Consider the following 25,032-nt stretch of genomic DNA (forward strand, 5'->3'; position numbering starts at 1 on the left):
CCCCTAGTGGTCCCCCTATATGTGGAGTATGAAATAATTTTTACATAACAAATGTTGGCTATTGTTCTTTTTTTACATCCGTTATTAGACAGTGGCAGCGCGGAACACTAACTTAACCCACATATTTTCTAGATGGACGGCTTTAGGTGGAACACAACAGTATCGTACCACATCCATCTGCATTATGAACATGGTCTTTTGCCTGCTAATGCCTGCAATGCAGTGAAGAAAACTATATGACAACAATAACGTCTAATGTAACTGGCCCCTCTAACAGTACAACTGGCCCCAGCTTGGCCCCCCCAGTTGAAATGAAGAACCGCCACTGCTACTTTGTGCATGACACAAGTAATTTTTCCAACAATTGTTTACAGACAGATTATTTCACTTATAATTCACTGTATCAGTGGATCAGAAGTTTACATACACTAAGTTGAGTGTGCCATTAAACAGCTTGGAAAATTCTGGAAAATGATGTCATGGCATTAGAAGCTTCTGATTTGAGTCAATTGGAGGTGTACTTGTGGATGTATTTCAAGGCCTACCTTCAAACTCAGTGCCTCTTTGCTTGACATCATGGGAAAATCAAAAGAAATCAGCCAAGACCTCTGACAAAACATTGTAGACCTCCACAAGTCTGGTTCATCCTTGGGAGTAATTTCCAAATGTATGAAGGTACCACGTTCATCTGTACAAACAATAGTACACAAGTATAAACACCATGGGACCAAGCAGCCGTCATACCGCTCAGGAAGAAGACGCGTTCTGTCTCCTAGATATGAACGTACTTTGGTGCGAAAAGTGCAAATCAATCCCAGAATAACAGCAAAGAACCTTGTGAAGATTCTGGAGGAAACAGGTACAAAAGTATCTATATCCACAGTAAAACGAGTCCTATATCAACATAACCTGAACGGCCGCTCAGCAAGGAAGAAGCCACTGCTCCAAAACCGCCATAAAAAATTACGGTTTGCAACTGCTCATGGGGACAAAGATCGCACTTTTTGGAGAAATGTCCTCTAGTCTGATGAAACAAAAATAGAACTGTTTGGCCATAATGACCATCGTCATGTTTGGAGGAAAAAGAGGGAGGCTTGCAAGCCGAAGAACACCATCCCAACCGTGAAGCATGGGGGTGGCAGCATCATGTTGTGGGGGTGCTTTACTGCAGGAAGGACTGGTGCACTTCACAAAATAGATGGCATTATGAGGATGGAAAATGATGTGGCTATATTGAAGCAACATCTCAAGACATCAGTCAGGAAGTTAAAGCTTGGTCGCAAATGGGTCTTCCAAATGGACAATGACCCCAAGCATACTTCCAAAGTTGTGGCAAAATGGCTTAAGGACAACAAAGTCAAGGTATTGGAGTGGCCATCACAAAGCCCTGACCTCAATCCTAAAGAAAATGTGTGGGTAGAACTGAAAAAGCGTGTGCGAGCAAGGAGGCCTACAAACCTGACTCAGTTTCACCAGCTCTGTCAGGGGGAATGGGCCATAATTTACCCAACTTATTGTGGGAAGCTTGTGGAAGGCTACCCAAAATGTTTGACCCAATGTAAACAATTTAAAGGCAATACTACCAAATACTAATTGACTGTATGTAAACTTCTGACCCACTGGGAATGTGATGAAAGAAATAAAAGCTGAAATAAATCATTCTCTCTACTATTATTCTGACATTTCACATTCTTAAAATAAAGTGGTGATCCTAACTGACCTAAGACAGGGAATTTTTACTAGGATTAAATGTCAGGAATTGTGAAAAACTGAGTTTAAATGTATTTGTCTAAGGTGTATGTAAACTTCCGACTTCAACTGTAATTAGGACACACACATGACTAGATGGAGTCTGACCGCAATTGATTTGATTGTGGCAGCCTTAGGCTTGCTGTGTTTAAAATGAAATAAAATAATAATAATTGACAGCGAGTGACTGTGTGACTAGCACCCGTTGTCTTTCTCTCCTCCCTGCTGCAGCGACCAGCACAGAACATTAACAGTGTTTATTGCGCTGTCCGTGTTGCTGAAGCTGCAACATAAAATATATAATAAAGTGGTCAGATCGTCAGATGAAGCAGATGCTAAACTGCAGGACTGTTTTTGCTATCACAGACTGGAACATGTTCCGGGATTCTTCCGATGGCATTGAGGAGTACACCACATCAGTCACTGGCTTTATCAATAAGTGCATCAAGGATGTCGTCCCCACAGTGACTGTACGTACATACCCCAACCAGAAGCCATGGATTACAGGCAACATTTGCACTGAGCTAAAGGGCAGTGCTGCCGCTTTCAAGGTGCTAACCCGGAAGCTTACAAGAAATCCTGCTATGCCCTGCGACGAACCATCAAACAGGCAAAGCGCCAATACAGGGCTAAGATTGAATCATACTACACTGGCTCCGACACTCGCCTTATGTGGCAGGGCTTGCAAACTATTACAGACTACAAAGGGAAGCACAGGCACGAGCTGCCCAGTGACACGAGCCTACCAGACGCGCTAAATCACTTCTATGCTCGCTTTGAGGCAAGCAACACTGAGGCATGCATGAGAGCTTCAGCTGTTCCGGATGACTGTGTGATCACGCTCTCCGTAGCCGACGTAAGTAAGACCTTTAAACAGGTCAACATACATAAGGCTGCAGGGTCAGACAGATTACCAGGACGTGTGCTCGGGGCATGTGCTGACCAACTGGCAGGTGTCTTCACTGACATTTTCAACATGTCCCTGATTGAGTCTGTAATACCAACATGTTTCAAGCAGACCACCATAGTCCCTGTGCCCAAGAACACAAAGGCAACCTGCCTAAATGACTACAGACCCGTAGCACTCATGTCAGTAGCCATGAAGTGCTTTGAAAGGCTGGTAATGGCTCACATCAACACCATTATCCTGGAAACCCTTGACCCACTCCAATTTGCATACCGCCCAAACAGATCCACAGATGATGCAATCTCCATTGCACTCCACGCTGCCCTTTCCCACCTGTAAAAAAGGAAGACTAATGTGAGAATGCTATTCATTGACTACAGCTCAGCGTTCAACACCATAGTGCCCTCAAAGCTCATCACTAAGCTAAGGATCCTGGAACTAAACACCTGCCTCTGAAACTGGATCCTGGACTTCTTGACGGGCCGCCCCCAGGTGGTGAGGGTAGGTAGCAACACATCTGCCATGCTGATCCTCAACACTGGAGCCCCCCAGGGGTGCGTGCTCAGTCCCCTCCTGAACTCCCTGTTCACCCACGACTGCATGGCCAGGCACAACTCCAACACCATCATTACGTTTGCAGACGACACAACAGTGATCACAGATAACGACGAGACAGCCTATAGGGAGGAGGTCAGAGAGCTGGCTGGGTGGTGCCAGAACAACATCCTATCTCTCAACGTTACCAAGATTAAGCAGATGATTGTGGACTACAGGAAAAGGAGGACCGAGTACGCCCCCATTCTCATCGACGGGGCTGTAGTGGAGCAGGTTGAGAGCTTCAAGTTACTTGGTGTTCACATCACCAATAAACTAGAATGGTCCAAACACACCAAGACAGTTGTGAAGAGGGCACGACAAAGCCTATTCCCCCTCAGGAAACTAAAAAGATTTGGCATGGGTCTTGAGATCCTCAAAAGGTTCTACAGCTGCAACATCGAGAGCATCCTGACTGGTTGCATCCCTGCCTGGTACGGCAATTTCTCGGCCTCCGACCGCAAGGCACTACAGAGGGTAGTGTGTACGGCCCAGTACATCACTGGGGCTAAGCTGCCTGCCATCCAGGACCTCTACACCATGCGGTGTCAGAGGAAGGCCCTAAAAATTGTCAAAGACCCTAGCCACCCCAGTCATAGACTGTTCTCTCTACTACCACATGGCAAGCGGTACCGGAGTGCCAAGTCTAGGACAAAAAGGCTTCCCAACAGTTTTTACCCCCAAGCCATAAGACTCCTGAACAGGTAATCAAATGGCTACCCGGACTATTTGCACCCGTATTTTACGCTGCTGCTACTCTCTGTTTATCATATATGCACAGTCACTTTAACTATACATTCATATACATACTACCTCAATTGGCCCGACCAACAATTGCTCCTGCACATTGGCTAACCGGGCTATCTGCATTGTGTCCCGCCACCCACCACCCACCACCCGCCAACCCCTCTTTACGCTACTGCTACTCTGTTCATCATATACGCATAGTCACTTTAACCATATCTACATGTACATACTACCTCAATCAACCTGACTAACCGGTGTCTGTATGTAGCCTCACTACTTTTATAGCCTCGCTACTGTATATAGCCTCGCTACAGTTTTTCACTGTCTTTTTACTGTTGTTTTTATTTCTTTACTTACCTATTGTTCACCTAATACCTTTTTTGCACTATTGGTTAGAGCCTGTAAGTAAGCATTTCACTGTAAGGTTGTATTCGGCGCACCTGTTGTATTCGGCACATGTGACAAATAAACTTTGATTTGACATAATTACAGCCATTTCTGGCTGAAAAGTTCTGTTTCGAAATCCCTCATTTGTTTAGGAAAAATATTCCCTCAACCCTTGCTCTTTTTACGTGACACATGTATGCATTGCATGCGCGTGACCAATAGGGCCAGACCTATATCAAATCATAATGTTTACTGGTTGCTCAGGAGGTGAAGGGGGAATTTGTGGAATAAATTAGACTAGTTGTGGAAAATACTGGAGATCCAGAAAAAGAATGTAAGGAGCAATGCATGCATATTATGTGTGCCAAACAGGTACTGTTAGATTTTGGTTTCATCCAACTTTGGTTTTAGAAGTGGGGGACAATTATTATTATTTTTAATATTCAGTTGGATAACAGCCTACCCGATAGTTCGGAGGCGTCCGCATGGTCCTAAAGCACACCCTTTACCAGCCAAATTTGTGAAACTGTTTATCCGACATGTTGTGGTTGTGTGAAGCTTGGTGCTCACGGAATCAGTGAGCTATTAAACAAGCACTCAAACAGGCATCAGAAGCAGGATCTGAATTGCAATTTGTACAATCAATATGTTACAAATTGCAATTTGTACAATATGTTACAAATTGCAATTAGTACAATATGTTACAAATTGCGAATTTGTACAATATGTTGCAAATTGCAATGAGTACAATATGTTACAATTGCAATTAGTACAATATGTTACAAATTGCAATTCGTACAATATGTTACAAATTACAATTTTTGTAGCTAATGTTAGGAATTAAGGGGTTAGGGATTAAGTTTAGGGTTAGGGAATGGAGATGGGTTTGCTAACGTGCTAAGTAGTTGCAAAGTAGCTAAAAAGTACTAACAAGTAGTTGTCTATCTCCTCATTTGAATTCCATGCTGTCACAGTTACCAGCCCTTTCAAGCTTAACATCCTTATCATTTATCGCCCTCCAGGTTCCCTTGGAGAGTTCATCAATGAGCTTGACGCCTTGATAAGTTCCTTTCCTGAGGATGGCTCACCTCTCACAGTTCTGGGTGACTTTAATCTCCCCCACGTCTACCTTTGACTCATTTCTCTCTGCCTCCTTCTTTCCACTCCTCTCCTCTTTTGACCTCACCCTCTCACCTTCCCCCCCTACTCACAAGGCAGGCAATACGCTTGACCTCATCTTTACTAGATGCTGTTCTTCCACTAATCTCATTGCAACTCCCCGCCAAATCTCCGACCACTACCTTGTATCCTTTTCTCTCTTGCTCTCATCCAACACTTCTCACTCTGCCCCTGCTCGGATGGTATTGCGCTTCGCTCTCTCTCACCCGCTACTCTCTCCTCTTCCATCCTATCATCTCTTCCCTCTGCTCAAACCTTCTCCAACCTATCTCCTGATTCTGCCTCCTCAACCCTCCTCTCCTCCCTTTCTGCATCCTTTGATTTTCTCTGTCCCCTATCCTCCAGGCCGGCTCGGTCCTCCCCTCCTGCTCCGTGGCTCGACGACTCACTACGAGCTCACAGAACAGGGCTCCGGGCAGCCGAGCGGAAATGGAGGAAAACTCGCCTCCCTGCGGACCTGGCATCCTTTCACTCCCTCCTCTCTACATTCTCCTCTTCTGTCTCTGCTGCTAAAGCCACTTTCTACCACTCTAAATTCCAAGCATCTGCCTCTAACCCTAGGAAGCTCTTTGCTACCTTCTCCTCCCTCCTGAATCCTCCTCCCCTCCCCCCCCTCCTCCCTCTCTGCGGATGACTTCGTCAACCATTTTGAAAAGAAGGTTGACGACATCCGATCCTCGTTTGCTAAGTCAAACGACACCGCTGGTCCTGCTCACACTGCCCTACCCTGTGCTTTGACCTCTTTCTCCCCTCTCTCTCCAGCTGAAATCTCGCGTCTTGTGACGGCCGGCCGCCCAACAACCTGCCCACTTGACCCTATCCCCTCCTCTCTTCTCCAGACCATTTCCGGAGACCTTCTCCCCTTCCTCACCTCGCTCATCAACTCATCCTTGACCGCTGGCTACGTCCCTTCCGTCTTCAAGAGAGCGAGAGTTGCACCCCTTCTGAAAAAACCTACACTCGATCCCTCCGATGTCAACAACTACAGACCAGTATCCCTTCTTTCTTTTCTCTCCAAAACTCTTGAACGTGCCGTCCATGGCCAGCTCTCCTGCTATCTCTCTCAGAATGACTTTCTTGATCCTAATCAGTCAGGTTTCAAGACTGGGCATTCAACTGAGACTGCTCTTCTCTGTGTCACGGAGGCTCTCCGCACTGCTAAAGCTAACTCTCTCTCCTCTGCTCTCATCCTTCTAGACCTATCTGCTGCCTTTGATACTGTGAACCATCAGATCCTCCTCTCCACCCTCTCCGAGTTGGGCATCTCCGGCGCGGCCCACGCTTGGATTGCGTCCTACCTGACAGGTCGCTCCTACCAGGTGGCGTGGCGAGAATCTGTCTCCGCACCATGCGCTCTCACCACTGGTGTCCCCCAGGGCTCTGTTCTAGGCCCTCTCCTATTCTCGCTATACACCAAGTCACTTGGCTCTGTCATATCCTCACATGGTCTCTCCTATCATTGCTATGCAGACGACACACAATTAATCTTCTCCTTTCCCCCTTCTGATAACCAGGCGGCGAATCGCATCTCTGCATGTCTGTCAGACATATCAGTGTGGATGACGGATCACCAGCTCAAGCTAAACCTCGGCAAGACGGAGCTGCTCTTCCTCCCGGGGAAGGACTGCCCGTTCCATGATCTCGCCATCACGGTTGACAACTCCCTTGTGTCCTCCTCCCAGAGTGCTAAGAACCTTGGCGTGATCCTGGACAACACCCTGTCGTTCTCCACTAACATCAAGGCGGTGACCCGATCCTGTAGGTTCATGCTCTACAACATTCACAGAGTACGACCCTGCCTCACACAGGAAGCGGCGCAGGTCCTAATCCAGGCACTTGTCATCTCCCATCTGGATTACTGCAACTCGCTGTTGGCTGGGCTCCCTGCCTGTGCCATTAAACCCCTACAACTCATCCAGAACGCCGCAGCCCGTCTGGTGTTCAACCTTCCCAAGTTCTCTCACGTCACCCCGCTCCTCCGCTCTCTCCACTGGCTTCCAGTTGAAGCTCGCATCCGCTACAAAACCATGGTGATTGCCTACGGAGCTGTGAAGGGAACGGCACCTCCATACCTTCAGGCTCTGATCAGGCCCTACACCCAAACAAGGGCACTGCGTTCATCCACCTCTGGCCTGCTGGCCCCCCTACCTCTGAGGAAGCACAGTTCCCGTTCAGCCCGTCAAAACTGTTCGCTGCTCTGGCACCCCAATGGTGGAACAAGCTCCCTCACGACGCCAGGACAGCGGAGTCAGTCACCACCTTCCGGAGACACCTGAAACCCCACCTCTTTAAGGAATACCTAGGATAGGATAAAGTAATCCTTCTAACCCCCCCCCCCCCTTAAAAGATTTAGATGCACTATTGTAAAGTGGTTGTTCCACTGGATATCATAAGGTGAATGCACCAATTTGTAAGTCGCTCTGGATAAGAGCGTCTGCTAAATGACTTAAATGTAAATGTAAATGTAATGCTATAATGCTAATGTTGTATGTGATGAGATTTGAAAACGCAACCTTTGGGTTGCTAGAAGTTTTTTTGTATTTTTGCCTTGTTATATGTAACCATACCAAACGTAACATATCATATTTATTTGAGTATCCCGGTATTACCTTTACTATGTCTAGTCTGAGACCAGTCTGCTAATTATAATCTCTTAATCAAAGTGGTTATTTAGTGGTCCTAGTGGTGATCCTCAATGGGCCTAGTTATCAGTAACCATAGCAATGACTTAAAAGAGTAAATTATCAGTTCACCTTTTTGCACAATCCATTGGCCATTCCATTGTTTTGTTTGGTGATGTCCATTCCATTGTTTTGTTTGGTGATATCCATTCCATTGTTTTGTTTGGTGATGTCCATTCCATTGTTTTGTTTGGTGATATCCATTCCATTGTTTTGTTTGGTGATGTCCATTCCATTGTTTTGTTTGGTGATATCCATTCCATTGTTTTGTTTGGTGACGTCCATTCCATTGTTTTGTTTGGTGATGTCCATTCCATTGTTTTGTTTGGTGATATCCATTCCATTGTTTTGTTTGGTGATATCCATTCCATTGTTTTGTTTGGTGACGTCCATTCCATTGTTTTGTTTGGTGATATCCATTCCATTGTTTTGTTTGGTGATATCCATTCCATTGTTTTGTTTGGTGATGTCCATTCCATTGTTTTGTTTGGTGACGTCCATTCCATTGTTTTGTTTGGTGACGTCCATTCCATTGTTTTGTTTGGTGATATCCATTCCATTGTTTTGTTTGGTGATATCCATTCCATTGTTTTGTTTTGTGATGTCCATTCCATTGTTTTGTTTGGTGACGTCCATTCCATTGTTTTGTTTGGTGATGTTGTCAACTATTTGTCATATTGCAGGTCAAGAACCTTGGAATCGTTGCTGTCAGTAAGTAGGACGCACGCACATTTCCTGATTTGACATTACCATTCACAGCAGGACTTTCTGCCTACAGAAATCAACAACAAAATACATAGCTATGTCCCAAATCTGCCACTGTTTGCTCTTCCCAATGTGGGCATGTGTCAAGGAAGGGCATACATCAGAAAGATTTGATTCGGTTGATGTATGTCAGAAGGTTTCCCCACTGTGTATGATGTCATGTCACTGAGTCTAGCTACCTTTTTATTAATTCAGCATTGTTACAGTTTCTAATATATAGCTATCAATGTTACCATTTGACAGTAGATTTATGGAATGTGTGATATTTTCTAAAGGTAATGCACTTCCAGAGGACATATCATACCTTGCAACTGATCGCATGCTGGTCTATGTTGCAAATGGGAGAAAAGTAACAGCATTTGCTAGGAACAAAGAGGTAAAGTAGCCATTCCTTCACTTATGATGACTAAACACTACATGACCAAAAGTTTGTGGACACCTGCTGGTCGAACATCTCATTCCAAAATGATGGGCATTAATATGGACGGTGCCATGTTGAAGGTCACTGAGCTCTTTAGTAAGGCCATTCTACTGCCAACATTTGTCTATGGAGATTGCATGGCAGTGTGCTCGACGTTATACACCTGTCAGCACCCATATACGGGTGTGGCTGAAATAGCCCGAATCCACTCATTTGAGGGGGTGTCCACATACCTTTGTGTGTATAAATAGAGTATTATATTGAATACTTTATTTTACTGAAAATGATATTAGAAACTGTTTAGGCCGTCTACTTGTCATGACCTTCTCTGTCTGAAAAATACAGTACCAGTCAAAAGTTTGCACACACCTACTCATTCCAGGGTTTTTCTTTATTTTTTCTATTTTCTACATTGTAGAATAATAGTTAACACATCAAAACTATGAAATAACACATGGAATCATGTAGTAAGTCGCAAAAACCATGAAGCGCTATGATGAAACTGGCTCTCATGAGGACCGCCACAGGAAAGGAAGACCCAGAGTTACCTCTGCTGCAGAGGATAAGTTCATTATAGTTACCAGCGTCAGAAATTGCAGCCCAAATAAATGCTTCAGAGTTCAGGTAACAGACTAGAGGTTGACCGATTAATCGGAATGGCCAATTAATTAGGGCCGATTTCAAGTTTTCATAACAATCGGTAATCGGTATTTTTGGCCACCGATTTCCCGGTTTTTGTATTTAATTTTTTGTATTTTTTTTTAACTAGGCAAGTCAGATTAAGAACACATTCTTATTTTCAATGACGGCCTAGGAACGGGGGTTAACTGCCTTGTTCAGGGGGGATTCGGGGATTCGTTTTTGCAACCTTCCGGTTACTAGTCCAACGCTCTAACCACCTGCCTTACATTGCACTCCACGAGGAGCCTGCATAGCAGGCTGACTACCTGTTATGCGAGGGCAGCAAGAAGCCAAGGTAAGTTGCTAGCTAGCATTAAACTTATCTTATCAAAAACGATCAATCTTAACATAATCACTAGTTAACTACACATGGTTGATGATATTACTAGTTTATCTAACGTGTCCTGCGTTGCATATAATCGATGTGGTGCCTGTTAATTTGTCATCGAATCACACCCTACTTCGACAAACGGGTGATGATTTAACAACCGCATTTGCGTAAAAAACACTGTCGTTGCACCAATGTACCTAACCATAAACATCAATGCCTTTCTTTAAAATCAATACACAAGTATATATTTTTAAACCTGCATATTTAGTTAATATTGCCTGCTAACATGAATTTGTGTCACTTCTCTTGTGTTCCGTGCAAGCAGTCAGGGTATATACAGCAGTTTGGGCCGCCTGGCTCATTGCGAACTGTGTGAAGTCAATTTATTCCTAACAAAGGCCGTAATTAATTTGCCAGAATTGTACATAATTATGACATAACATTGAAGGTTGTGCAATGTAACAGGAATATTTAGACTTAGGGATGCCACCCATTAGATAAAATATGGAACGGTTCCGTATTTCACTGAAATAATAAATGTTTCGTTTTCGAAATGATAGTTTCCGGATTCGACTATATTAATAACCAAAGGCTCATATTTCTGTGTGTTATTATGTTATAATTAAGTCTATGATTTCATATTTGTTAGAGCAGTCTGACTGAGATGGTTGGCAGCAGCAGGCTCGTAAGCATTCATTCAAACAGCACCTTCGTGCATTTTGTCAGCAGCTCTTCGCAATTCTTCAAGCATTGCGCTGTTTATGACTTCAAGCCTATCAACCCCCGAGATTAGGCTGGTGTAACCCATGTGAAATGGCTACCTAGTTAGCGGGTGCGCGCTAATAGCGTTTCAAACGTCACTCGCTCTGAGACTCGGGAGTGGTTGTTCCCCTTGCTCTACATGGGTAACGCTGCTTCGAGGGTGGCTGTTGTCGATGTGTTCCTGGTTCGAGCCCAGGTAGGAGCGAGGAGAGGGACGGAAGCTATACTGTTACACTGGCAATACTAAAGTGCCTATAAGAACATCCAATAGTCAAAGGTATATGAAATACAAATGGTATAGAGAGAAATAGTCCTATAATTCCTATAATAACTACAACCTAAAACTTCTTACATGGGAATATTGAAGACTCATGTTAAAAGAAACCACCAGCTTTCATATGTTCTCATGTTCTGAGCAAGGAACTTTAAACGTTAGTTTTTTTACATGGCACATATTGCACTTTTACTTTCTTCTCCAACACTTTGTTTTTGCATTATTTAAACCAAATTGAAATGTTTCATTATTTATTTGAGGCTAAATTGATTTTATTGATGTATTATATTAAGTTAAAATAAGTGTTCATTCAGTATTGTTGTAATTGTCATTATTACAAATAAATTAATTAATTAAAAAATTGGCCGATTAATCGGCAGCGGCTGTTTTTGGTCCGCCAATAATCGGTATCGGTATTGGCGTTGAAAAAATCATAATCGGTCGACCTCTATAATAGACACATCTCAACATCAACTGTTCAGAGGAGACTGCGTGAATCAGGCCTTCATGGTTGAATTGCTGCAAAGAAACCACTACTAAAGGTTACCAATAATAAGAAGAGACTTGCTTGGGCCAAGGATCACGAGCAATGGACATTAGACCAGTGGAAATCTGTCCTTTGGTCTGATGAGTTCAAATATGCGATTTTTGGTTCCAACCGCCGTGTCTTTGTGAGACGCAGAGTAGGTAAACGGATGATCTCTGCATGTGTGGTTCCCACCGTGAAGCATGGAGGAGGACGTGCGATGGTATGGTGGTGCTTTGCTGGTGACACTGTCTGTGATTTATTTAGAATTCAAGGCACACTTAACCAGCATGGCTACCACAGCATTCTACAGCGATACTCCATCCCGTCTGGTTTGCACTTAGTGGAACTATCATTTGTTTTTCAACAGGATATGACGCAACACACCTCCAGGCTGTGTAAAGGCTATTTGACCAATAATGAGAGTTATGGAGTGCTGCATCAGATGACCTGGCCTCCACAATCACCTGACCTCAACCTAATTGTTATGGTTTGGGATGAGTTGGACCGCAGAGTGAAGGAAAAGCAGCCAACAAGTGCTCAGCATATGTGGGAACTCCAAAGCTGTTGGAAAAGCATTCCAGGTGAAGCTGGTTGAGAGAATGCCAAGTGTGCAAAGCTGTCATCAAGGCAAAGGGTAGCTACTTTGAAGAATCTATAATATAACATATATTTTGATTTGTTTAACACTTTTTTGGTTACTACATGATTCCATGTGTTATTTCGCAGTTTTGATGTCTTCACTATTATTCTACATTGTAGAACATAATAAAAATAAAGAAAAACCCTTGAATGAGTAGGTGTGTCCATACGTTTGACTGGTACTGTATATAAAATCAATATAGTAGATATAGCACTAGCTGAGCTCACACACTGGCTTTAACCTAAATGTAGTCTTGATGATAGTGAATTACATTGATTCTACTGTTAGGTTCTTATTTGTCAGAGTAAATAACTCACGGACACTAGAGAAGCTTTAACCAAGTTTAATTCTTCCCAAAGGTTCTGTACAGCTGTATTCAGACAGCAAAACAGTTCTCACCATCACAGTTATATACATCCCACTTTAGGACACTCCTCCTTCTCTCTCCAATCGTTACATCTTATGGTTCAACAGAAAGAAGGTAACCAGATACTAAACCCTGATTACTCCCTTAAGGGGAACTGACCTCACCTCCTAACCTCAACCCCTCCTTCCCCTAGTCCACAGATGTCCATCTGTCTCCCCTATCTCAACCGTTGTTCTACTCCCTTCCACCCAACACATTCCAAATCTATCTGTCTTCCCACGGAGAACCATTCACTTCTGACACACAACCCAGTCTCTTTCACTCTTCCTATTCCAGGCGTCTTCTCTATCATTTATTTAATATCTCAATGTTCAAAGTTTAGCCGATTCCAACAGTACTAAACTGACTGAGACGTTGCGTCTATCCAGGTTGTCCACACGTACACTGGCCATGGAGCTGATGTTCACCTCCTGCTTCCTTTCGGGGATCACGTTATTTCTGTGGACAGGGACAATGTTGTCGTTGTCTGGGACGTGGAGTCAGAGGGTTGGTGTTGCAAAAGAATGCTTAACATAACATTGGGATAATATTTGATGCCATCTGTTCCAATAAACCTTGAGTAGAAAATGTTTTGGTTAAAATAATGATCAGTAGTACTTTTTTGGTTTTCCAATTTAACCAGTTCTTGTGAAGTGCATGAAATTGTGTTCTTCCCACAGAGGAGTACCTGCAGATAACATTTGACAAAGTGTCATTTGAAGTGTCTGCTTTAATGCACCCAAGCACTTACCTGAACAAGATCCTGTTTGGGAGTAGCCAAGGAGGTTTCCAGCTCTGGAATGTCAAGTCCAAGTACGGTCGTTCATGTAGAATTATAATTTAGTTATGAAATCTGTAAACTGATGGAAGGACAGCACAACCAAAGATCTGTAATGCACCTGACTTTGTTATAGTGTGCTTTATCAAAGTTTGGTCTTAAAATTAGGACAACTTGACATTCTCTGTACTCATTAAGTGGATTCCTTTTATTTGAGCAAACTCCTGTATACCTTCCCAGGATGGGCAGTAGGAGTCCCAGTGCTTCAGCAGGTTGGTTGGAGTATATTTATTCTCAAAGCTGAAACTGAATTAATACATATTTTTGTTGTTGAGGAATTGCCAGCCATACATATGTTCAACTCCTTTCACGTACTGTATAGAATGGTTAAGGTACTGTGTTGTTTCATATATGACACCCCTTAAGGTCCTATATGGAACCAATTTTGGTTCAGTGAAGAAGAACCCCTGGGGGTTCTGATCAAAGAACCCTACAAAAGGGTTCTATATAGAACCTTTAGGGGTGCAATATATGAAGCAAGCAATAAAAACATTTATGGTTCAATCTAGAACCTTTTCTTCTAAGCATGTAGGGCTTATATACATCTCCATTGTATATCTAAGGGGGGCATACAGTGTATTCGGAAAGCATTCAGACCCCTTCACTTTTTCCACATTTTGTTACGTTTCAGCCTTATTCTAAAATGGATTAAATAGTTTTTTCTTCTTCTCGTCTATCTACACACAATACCCCATAATGACAAAGGAAAAGCAGTTTAAAAAGTTTTTTTTTGCAAATGTATAAAAAAAAGGAAATATCACATTTACCTAAGTATTCAGACCCTTTACTCAGTACTTTGTTGAAGCACCTTTGGCAGCAATTACAGCCTGGAGTATTCTTTGGTATGACGCTATATTTTATTTTATTTAAACTTTATTTAACTAGGCAAGTCAGTTAAGAACAAATTCTTATTTACAATGACGGCCTAGGAACAGTGGGTTAACTGCCTTGTTCAGGGGCAGAATGACAGATTTTTACCTTGTCAGCTCGGGGATTCGATCTAGCAAACTTTCGGTTACTGGCCCAACACTCTAACCACTAGGCTACCTGCCGCCCGAAAAGTACTAAGTGGGCACACCGGTGTTTGGGGAGCTTCTCCCATTCTTCTTTGCAGATCCTCTCAAGCTCTGTCAGGTTGGATGGTGAGCGTCGCTGCCCAGCTATTTTCAGGTCTCTTCCGAGATGTTTGATGAGGTTCAAGTCTGGGCTCTGGCTGGGCCAATCAAGGACATTCAGAGACTTGTCCCGAAGCCACTCCTGCATTGTCTTGGCTGTGTGCTTAGGGTTGTTGTCCTGTTGGAAGGTGAACCTTCACCCCAGTCTGAGGTCCTGAGTTTTTCATCATCGATCTCTCTGTACTTTGTGCCCTTCATCTTTCCATCGATCCTGAATAGTCTACCTGCCGCTGAAAAAGATCCTCAAACAGCATGATGCTACCACCACCATGCTTCGCTGTAGGGATGGTATTGGCCAGGTGATGAGCGGTGCCTGGTTTCTTCCAGACCTGACGCGTGGCATTCAGGCCAAAGAGTTCGATCTTTGTTTCATCCTACCGGAGAATCTTGTTTCTCATGGTCTGAGAGTCCTTTAGGTGCCTTTTAACAAGCTCCAAGCAGGCTGTCATGGGCATTTTACTGAGGAGTGGCTTCTGTCTTGCCACTCTGCCGTAAAGGCCTCACTGGTGGTGCTGCAGAGATGGTTTCCTTCTGGAAGTTTCTCCCATCTCCACAGAGGAACTCCGGAGCTCAGTCAGTGACCATCGGGTTCTTGGTCACCTCCCTGACCAAGGCCCAGTTGCTCAGCTCTAGGGAGTCTTGGTGGTTCCAAACTTCTTCCATTTAAGAATGATGGAGGCCACTGTGTTCTTGAGGACCTTCAATGCTGCAGAAGGTTTTTGGTACCCTTCGGCAGATCTGTGCCTCAACACAATCTTGTCTCGGAGCTCTACGGACAATTCCTGCAACTCCAATATTAGGAAGGTGTTGTCACTCCCTGACCTGAGAGAGACGGTTTATTTCTCTATTTTGTTAGGTCAGGGTGTGGGGTGGGTATTCTATGTCATTATATTTGTATGTTTTGGCCAGGTATGGTTTCCAATCAGAGGCAGCTGTCTATTGTTGTCTCTGATTGGGAACCATACTTAGGCAGCCTTTTCCCACCTGTGTTGATGGGTAATTTTCTGTTTTGTGTTTCTGTACCTGACAGAACTGAGCGCTTTCGTTTCCCTTTGTTATTTTTGTTCGAGTGTTTGTTTGATTGAAATAAATAATCATGAACACGTGCCACGCTGCATCTTGGTCACCTCTCTACGACGATCGTTACAGAACTACCCACCACAACTGGATCAAGCAGCGTGCCCGGGAGGAGATGGATGCCTGGTCTCTGGAGGAGTTGGAGGAGAGGATAGACTGGACTTGGGGGCAAGTGTTGGACAGATACAGAAGCCTGCCGGGGAAGCAGGTGATGGCAGCGAGAGAGGAACTAGCCCGGCAAGGACGGAAGCACGAGAGCCAGCCCCCCAAAAAAATTGGAGGGGGGGGGCATATGGCTAGATTGGCGGAGTCAGGGTTGAGACCTGAGTCAACTCCCCATGCTTATCGTGGTGAGCATGTGCCTGCTCCTCGCACTCTCCCTCCAGTGCGCCTCCACAGCCCAGTACGTCCTGTGCCTGCTCCTTGCACTCTCCCTCCAGTGAGTCTATTCAGCCTGGTACGCCCTGTGCCTGCTCCACATACCAGGCTGTCAGTACGTCTCCTCAGTCCGGTGAGACGCGTTCCGGTGAGACGTAAGAAGCCTCCAGTGATGATCCATGGCACGAAGCCTCCAGTGATGATCCATGGCTCGGAGCCTGTAGGGATGATCCATGGCCCGGAGCCTCCAGTGATAATCCATGGCTCGGAGCCTCAAGTGATGATCCATGGCAAGAAGCCTGTAGGGATGATCCATGTCCCGGCGCCTGTAGGGAAGATCCATGGCATGAAGCCTCCAGTGATAATCCATGGCAAGAAGCCTGTAGGGATGATCCATGGCCCGGAGCCTCCAGTGATGATCCATGGCACAAAGCCTCCAGTGGTGATCCATGACGCGGAGCCTGCAGTGATGATCCATGGCATGGAGCCTGTAGCGACGGTCCCCAGTACGGAACCTCCTGAGACGGCCTGCAGCCCGGAACCTCCTGAGACGGCCTGCAGCCCGGAACCTCCTGAGACGGCCTGCAGCCCAGAGTCTTCAGCGGCGGTCCACGGTCTGGTTCCTCCGGTGACAGAGAAGCGGGCGGAGTGGGGGCTACGCCCCAAACCAGAGCCACCGCCAAGAATAGATGCCCACTCAGACCCTCCCCTATAGGTTCAGGTTTGCACCTTTGGGGGAGGGGGGGGGGGTGGTACTGTCATGCCCTGACCTGAGAGAGACGGTTTATTTCTCTATTTTGTTAGGTCAGGGTGTGGGGTGGGCATTCTATTTCTATGTTTTGGCCAGGTATGGTTTCCATTCAGAGGCAGCTATCTATCGTTGTCTCTGATTGGGAACCATACTTAGGCAGCCTTTTCCCACCTGTGTAGGTGGGTAGTTTTTTGTTTTGTGTTTCTGTACCTGACAGAACTGTGCGCTTTCGTTTCCCTTTGTTATTTTTGTTCGAGTGTTTGTTTGATTTAAATAAATAATCATGAACACGTGCCACGCTGCATCTTGGTCGCCTCTCTACGACGATCGTTACAGGTGTTCATAATGTTTTGTACACAGTGTAATATTTCTGGCGGCTGGTAGTCCTGTCGGACATATTGGACTGTGGGATCTAGAGGAGAAAAAGCTTGTGTGTCAAATGAGAGATGCCCACAACACAGCTATTGCTGGACTAACATTCCTCCATGGCGAGCCTCTTCTCATCACCAATGGGGCTGATAACAGCATTCAGGTTAGTGGTACTTAGAGGGCATCAGTGTTAAATTGCTGTAAACAATTGTCCTTTTTTTCAGACATGTCTCAATACACAGTTTTTACCTACAGAGCTTAAAGCTTTTATTTGGACATCACTAGTTGCAAATTCAGCACTGCTAACACAATCCAGTACCAACATACCATAGGGTTATGAAGAATTCATATGTTTGACCATTGAGTTTTGAATGCTCAAAGTCCTATTCCGCAGGTGTGGATCTTCGACACGGCGGGCGGAGGAGGCCGTCTACTCAGGAGTTGTCTGGCACATTGCGCCCCGCCCACTAAGGTCCAGCACCATGGCCTGAACGGGCATCACATTCTCAGTGCTGGTATGTGTGACTTGCTGTCTCATGTGGCTCAGTTGGTAGAGCATGGTGCTTGCAACGTCAGGGTTGTGGGTTTGATTTCCACTGGGGACCAGTACAGAAAAAGTATGAAAATAGGTGCACTCACTACTTACTGTAAGTCGCTCTGGATAAGAGCGTCTGCTAAATGTATCAGGCAGTTATATAAGGCATCTATGAGTTTCTAGTAAAACTATTAGATTTCTCCCTAATCCGCTGTACTCTTTTTCTAAGGTCGAGATGGTACTCTGCAGTCATTCTCCACTGTTCATGAGAGATTCAACAGTTTAGGACATGGTACGATTTATTTTCTCTTTTGCGGAAAGATGGCTGTTATGGACAACGAGATGTTAATTTCAATACTGTTTGTTTACATGCATAAATGCTTGTTTCTTGTATTCTTCATGAAAATAAACCAATTGGTAACTAGGTTCCAGCAACAAGAAGAAATCCAAAAAGAAAAGCTTGAGGTATGACGAACTGAAGCTTCCCGCCATCACCATTTTCGCCTCAGGTATGTTTAGTAACAACAACAAAAAAAGTATAGCAACTTGAATATTACAAAACTGCAATTACCTTCATGAGATAAAAAACTCAACTAGTCTGTATTTATGTGGAACCTTTTATCATTGAATGTGGTTAATTCTTTGAAAACGTTGATATTTTCTCTGATTCTATGTGTGATGTAGAGATTGCCCGTCAGAGTGATTGGGACAGTATAGTAGCATGTCACAGAGGGTACCTCATGACGAACACCTGGAACTATCAGAAGGGCAGCATGGGAGCACACAGGCTGGAACCCCAACGCTTCAATAAGAACCGTGCTCTCAACGTCCACGCTACGGTAGCTAAATACATTACTGGTCATGTACAGTTTGTTTTAGTGTACAATGAACCCAAATCATTTGATAAAGATCAATCAATAAGACGTCTACCTTAATAGTTTATTACACAGAAACAAACATAATATACACGCTAGTTATGTTGTTAAAAGCTGTGTTTTCTCCCCTCAGGCAGTAGGTATCACATCATGTGGTAACTTTGTAGTGGTAGGACTCTCATCTGGACACATTGACGTTTACAACATGCAGTCCAGCATGCATAGAGGTCAATATGGAGAGGACAAGGGTAAGTACCCCCGTAAAGACAATTGCTTGTGTATATTTATCTCATGATTTCTGATATAGATTCAGCTTAATTTGTCCTATCTCTGACTCTGTAGCTCACAAGGGGCCGGTGCGTGGCGTTTCCGTGGATGGACTTAATCAGCTGATCATCAGTGCCGGAGCTGACAAACTGGTCAAGATCTGGAAGTTCAAACCTAGGAAGCTGGTCCACTCCATTTACCTTGGCACCTCGCCTGCCTCCACACACCTGCACCGGGACAGGTAATGGTCAGATAACACCACAGGAGAAAAATAGCACTTAAATGACTGCACTGCTTCCAACTTCAAGGGATAGTGTAGGATTTAGCAGTCAAGCCCATTTTCTATTTTCCCAGAGTCAGATGAACTCATGGAGACCTTCTTTAACCTGGTAACCTACCTAAATGATTACTGCCCCGTGGTACTCACGTCGGTAGCCATGAAGTGCTTTGAAAGGCTGGTCATGGCTCACATCAACAGCATCATCCCGGAAACCCTAGACCCACTCCAATTCGCATACCGCTCCAACAGATTCACAGATGACGCCATCTCAATCGCACTCCACACTGCCCTTTCTCACCTGGACAAAAGGAACACCTTTGTGAGAATACAGCTCAGCGTTCAACACCATAGTGTCCATGAAGCTCATTACTAAGCTAAGGACTCTGGGACTAAACACCTCCCTCTGCAACTGGATCCTGGACCTTCTGATGGGCCGTCCCCAGGTGGTAAGAGAAGGCAACAACACGTCTGCCATGCTGATCCTTAACATTGGGGCCCCTCAGGGGTGTGTACTTAGTCCCCTCCTGTATTCCCTGTTCACCCACGACTCCAACACAATCATTAAGTTTGCTGACGACACAACAGTGGTAGACCTGATCACCGACAACGATGAGACGGCCTATAGGGAGGAGGTCAGAGAACTGTCAGTGTGGTGCCAGGACAACAACCTCTCCCTCAATGTGAGCAAGACTAAGGAGCTGATTGTGGATTAACATTGACGGCTGTAGTGGAGCGGGTCGAGAATTTCAAGTTCCTTGGTGTCCACATCACCAACGAACTATCATGGTCCAAACATACCAAGACAGTTGTGAAGAGGGCACGACAATACCCTTTCCCCCTCAGGGGACTGAAAAGATTTGGCATGGCGTATGTGACAAATAAGATTTGATTTATGTCTGTGTCCAGTATGAAGGAAGTTAGCGGTAGTTTTGCAAGCCTTTGCTAACTAGCATTAGCGCAATGACTTCTGGTTAGCGTTGGCTCACGAAACTACATCGAACTTCCTTCATAATGGACTCCGAGACAGAAAAATGGTATTCATCTGTTGCTGGGGAAGGAGATAAAGGGCTTAATTGACAGCATTATTCCTTTAACTTGTTATGGATAGGGGGCAGTATTTTCACGGCCGGATAAAAAACGTACCCGATTTAATCTGATTATTACTCCTGCCCAGAAACTAGAATATGCATATAATTATTAGCTTTGGATAGAAAACACTCCAAAGTTTCTAAAACTGTTTGAATGGTGTCTGTGAGTATAACAGAACTCATTTGGCAGGCCAAAACCTGAGAAGATTCCAAACAGAAAGCGCCCTCTCTGACTATTTCTTGGCCTTCTTGATCATCTCTATCCAAAACAGGGGATCTCTGCTGTAACGTGACATTTTCTAACGCTCCCATAGGCTCTCAGAAGGCGCCAGAACGTTGAATGATGACTTTGCAGGCCATGGCTGAAAAACAGTAGCGCATTTGGATAGTGGTCGATCTGAGAACAATGAGACTGGGGTGCGCGTGCACGAGAAGACTCCATGTTTTTATTTTCAGTCTTTGAACGAAAACAGGGTTTCCCGGTCGGAATATTATCGCTTTTTTACGAGAAAAATCGCATAAAAATGTATTTTAAACAGCGTTTGACATGCTTCGAAGTACGGTAATAGAATGTTTTGAATTTTTTTGTCACGAAACGCGCCGGGCGCGTCACCCTTCTTTACCCTTCGGATAGTGTCTTGAACGCACAACAAAACGCCGCTATTTGGATATAACTATGGATTATTTGGAACCAAACCAACATTTGTTATTGAAGTAGAAGTCCTGGGAGTGCATTCTGACGAAGAACAGCAAAGGTAATCCAATTTTTCTTATAGTAAATCTGAGTTTGGTGAGTACCAAACTTGGTGGGTGTCAAAATAGCTAACCATGATGGCCGGGCTATCTACTCAGAATATTGCAAAATGTGCTTTCACCGAAAAGCTATTTTAAAATCGGACACCGCGATTGCATAAAGGAGTTCTGTATCTATAATTCTTAAAATAATTGTTATGTTTTTTGTGAACGTTTATCGTGAGTAATTTAGTAAATTCACCGGAAGTGTTCGGTGGGAATGCTAGTTCTGAACGTCACATGCTAATGTAAAAAGCTGGTTTTTGATATAAATATGAACTTGATTGAACAAAACATGCATGTATTGTATAACATAATGTCCTAGGAGTGTCATCTGATGAAGATCATCAAAGGTTAGTGCTGCATTTAGCTGTGGTTTTGTTTTTTGTGACATTATATGCTAGCTTGAAAAATGGGTGTCTGATTATTTCTGGCTGGGTACTCTGCTGACATAATCTAATGTTTTGCTTTCGCCTTAAAGCCTTTTTGAAATCGGACAGTGTGGTTAGATAAAGGAGAGTCTTGTCTTTAAAATGGTGTAAAATAGTCATATGTTTAAAAAATGGAAGTTTTCGGATTTTTGAGGAGTTTGTATTTCGCGCTACGCCTATCATTGGATATTGGAGCAGGTGTTCCGCTAGCGGAACGTCTAGATGTAAGAGGTTAACTTTATACACTGATTTGTTTCACTTGGTTATTGCATAGCAGTAGACTAGTGTCTGATTGCAGTCTTTTCTTGCCCTGGTATAGTGGTATGCTGGCCATCGCTCTGGATGACTTCACGCTGAATGTTCTGGATGTGGAGACCAAGAGGATTGTCCGCAAGTTCTCTGGTCATCGAGGACAGGTCAATGACATGGTGAGTCGTTATCTCGATCTCTTTCCCTTTCTCTGTTTAGCACATCTCTCTCGATTTGATTTCACTCTCACTCTTTCCCTCAAATATTTGTTCTTGTCTGATGATACTCCTCAGTCTTTCAGCCCAGACGGGCGCTGGTTGATAACGGCAGCCATGGACTGTACCATCAGGACATGGGACCTCCCCTCCGGCTGGTAAGACCATCCCTGTCACTTCTGGAGTAGTTTAGCATGTCCCTAATTGGGGGTAGGGGGTTGAGGGTAGGGGATAGAGGGTTGAGGGTAGGGGATTGAGGGTAGGGGATAGAGGGTTGAGGGTAGGGGATAGGGTTTGTTTCTGGACCGGGCCCTTACACTTTACTGATGTTTCTCGGTCCTTGACCATTCTCACACCTGTGATGTCACCAGCCCTGCCTTGTCATTTCCTCTCCCCACAAACTGAGATCGATGAGATGACCTTTGTCCAAAGATTTCCCAGGCCATCTTTGTTTCACTTTATCATAAATTGAGTATCAATTAATGTAATCGCTTTCAAGTACTTTCCAGTGGAAACTCCCTCTCAGCTGTCAGTCATTGACTTGATTTCTCTTCTTTTTTTTCTTAGCCTGGTGGACTGCTTCTTGGTAGACTCTGCTGCGGTCAGTCTCACCATGTCACCAACTGGGGACTTTCTGGCCTCCTCCCATGTTGACAGCTTGGGGATATACTTATGGTAAGAGTCACCACCACATCAAGGAAAGATGGGGTGTGGGAGTCAAAATCATTCTCAGGTTATGTCATTATTAGGGAACCTGCAGATTTAATGTTCACACTCATATAGACACTCATCTTATCACATCTCGACTTATTTAAACTGCAAACAAGAATTAGCTGATAAAGGAAACATCTTGATTAACTAAGTCTTTTGAACAAATGTGACTCAGCAAATTAGTGTTAATATTGTCAATTTGATATCTCAAAAGATATGTGTTGGAGTACATGCTGTAGCAGTATGAGAAGTTATTGGTAGTATTCAGTAGTACAATTCAGTGTTATTAAAATCAAGTAGGTTAGTAATATTTACTATTATTCTTGAGTATTCCATGTTGAGTGACTATTCCATGTTGTGTGTTTCCAGGTCCAACAACACACTGTGCAGTATGGTATCACTGGGCCCTCTGCCTTCAGACTACGAGCCCACTGTGATCATGCTGCCAGGAATCTGTCCCAACCAAGGTAGCTACTGAACAGCCACTGTGAGCCCATGCAGCACTTACACTGTACCCAGCACAGGGGCCAGAAAGCCCCCACACCATCTGGACTGGCACATGTAACAGTGGTATCAGCCAATTATTCAAGCATTGATAATGAAAGATATTCAATATGGAGGAAGTGTGTCCTTGATTTTATAGGTACTTGTAACAATCCTTTTGACTAGATATTGTGGTAGCAGGATTACAAGTTGATGTTATATTTATGCACCAAATGGTTGTTTTATTTAATAGAGTAAGGTTCTTAGGACTCTCTCTCTTCTTTCTGAGTTAACTGAGAGAATTCTTTATGGAGCTTGGGCTGGCAACTGATTAAGCGATGGCTTGGTGATAAAACACCTACAGCTGGCATTCCATAGATCAGATGTGGTGGGTGTCACCGAGAGAGCCTGGAGGAACAGAACAAAGGCCTCAGTATTCCTAATTATCCTGTCATCTGGGAGACAACAGCAGAGGCAGATGACCAGAGGATGAACCCAAAGTGGCTTATGGTGCCCCAAATCTATACGGGGCGGGGGATTGAACCAGCTACGACTGAGCAATCTTGGTATCAGGTATATAAGGAACAGCATGGTCTGTAAAAGGGTAGGCTCTCGGCCCAACAGTCAAGACAGTTGAGTCGACGGTTTCATTATTTCGATATTGAATAAAGATTGTTTGAAGAAATGACCAAGTCTCTCTCACTTGAATAGAATGTTCCACCACAATATTTATGGAGGAAAACAATACTGTGCCATAATCAGTGTGCCAAAGTACATTAAAACACAATTTTTGAAATGACCTCTCAAGAACTAGAACAATATTTCATGGCATTTGATGGTATCAGGTTGTATTTTTAGGTTGTTTTGTTTTTCTGCAGATGAAGAGGGAGAGGAAGAGGGTGATCTCAACTCTGAGGTGATAGACTATGAGTCTCCAGAGCAACTGGACCAACAGCTGGTCACTCTCTCTCTGCTGCCTGACTCTCGCTGGAAGAACCTGCTCCACCTCGACATCATCAAGGTGAGCATGTCACTGGTGGTTGTCTGTGGAGAAAACCGTGTGACTGACTGGGTTTCAAACCCTGGTGGTCCACAAAATGTAACTGTCTTGCTCCTCTGACACTGGTGGTTGTCTGTGGAGAAAAACGTGTCACCGACAGGGTATTAAGCCCTGTTTGTCTGTGCGACTCACGGCTGTCTTAGCTTTCTGAGCTAAATCCAAGGCATCGTCTCCTTACACATGCACAATGACAGACAACACGTGTAGCAATTGTTCTGTAATGCCGTTGTCATCTCTTCATAATATAGACCACTCTACTCATCTTTTTTGGGGGGGACTAAAATTAGATTGTTGTTTTCCCTGTTCTTATATAGAAAAGGAACAAACCCAAGGAGCCCCCCAAGGTTCCGAAGGCTGCTCCCTTCTTCATGCACACCATTCCAGGATTGATACCACAGTTTGCCC

At 44.3% G+C, this 25,032-nt stretch overlaps 1 protein-coding gene across 1 annotated transcript in view; it reads left to right on the forward strand.

Annotated features, from left to right (window-relative positions):
- LOC106568368 (WD repeat-containing protein 36-like) overlaps positions 1-25,032 on the forward strand; it is a 34,194-nt gene that overhangs the window by 3,471 nt on the left and 5,691 nt on the right. Inside the window, exons 2-19 of the mRNA XM_014138661.3 lie at positions 8,928-8,955; positions 9,285-9,385; positions 13,443-13,560; positions 13,734-13,866; positions 14,049-14,099; positions 17,633-17,804; positions 18,036-18,156; positions 18,406-18,468; positions 18,602-18,685; positions 18,861-19,015; positions 19,185-19,299; positions 19,394-19,559; positions 22,229-22,337; positions 22,452-22,531; positions 22,941-23,048; positions 23,454-23,551; positions 24,446-24,588; positions 24,942-25,028. Coding sequence (XP_013994136.1) covers positions 8,928-8,955; positions 9,285-9,385; positions 13,443-13,560; positions 13,734-13,866; positions 14,049-14,099; positions 17,633-17,804; positions 18,036-18,156; positions 18,406-18,468; positions 18,602-18,685; positions 18,861-19,015; positions 19,185-19,299; positions 19,394-19,559; positions 22,229-22,337; positions 22,452-22,531; positions 22,941-23,048; positions 23,454-23,551; positions 24,446-24,588; positions 24,942-25,028 — 1,932 coding nt within the window. The remainder of the gene's footprint in view (positions 1-8,927; positions 8,956-9,284; positions 9,386-13,442; positions 13,561-13,733; positions 13,867-14,048; positions 14,100-17,632; positions 17,805-18,035; positions 18,157-18,405; positions 18,469-18,601; positions 18,686-18,860; positions 19,016-19,184; positions 19,300-19,393; positions 19,560-22,228; positions 22,338-22,451; positions 22,532-22,940; positions 23,049-23,453; positions 23,552-24,445; positions 24,589-24,941; positions 25,029-25,032) is intronic.

Source organism: Salmo salar, chromosome 13 (genome assembly GCF_965601325.2).
Source record: "Salmo salar chromosome 13, fSalSal1, whole genome shotgun sequence".
In the NCBI taxonomy this organism is placed as follows: Eukaryota; Metazoa; Chordata; class Actinopteri; order Salmoniformes; family Salmonidae; genus Salmo; species Salmo salar.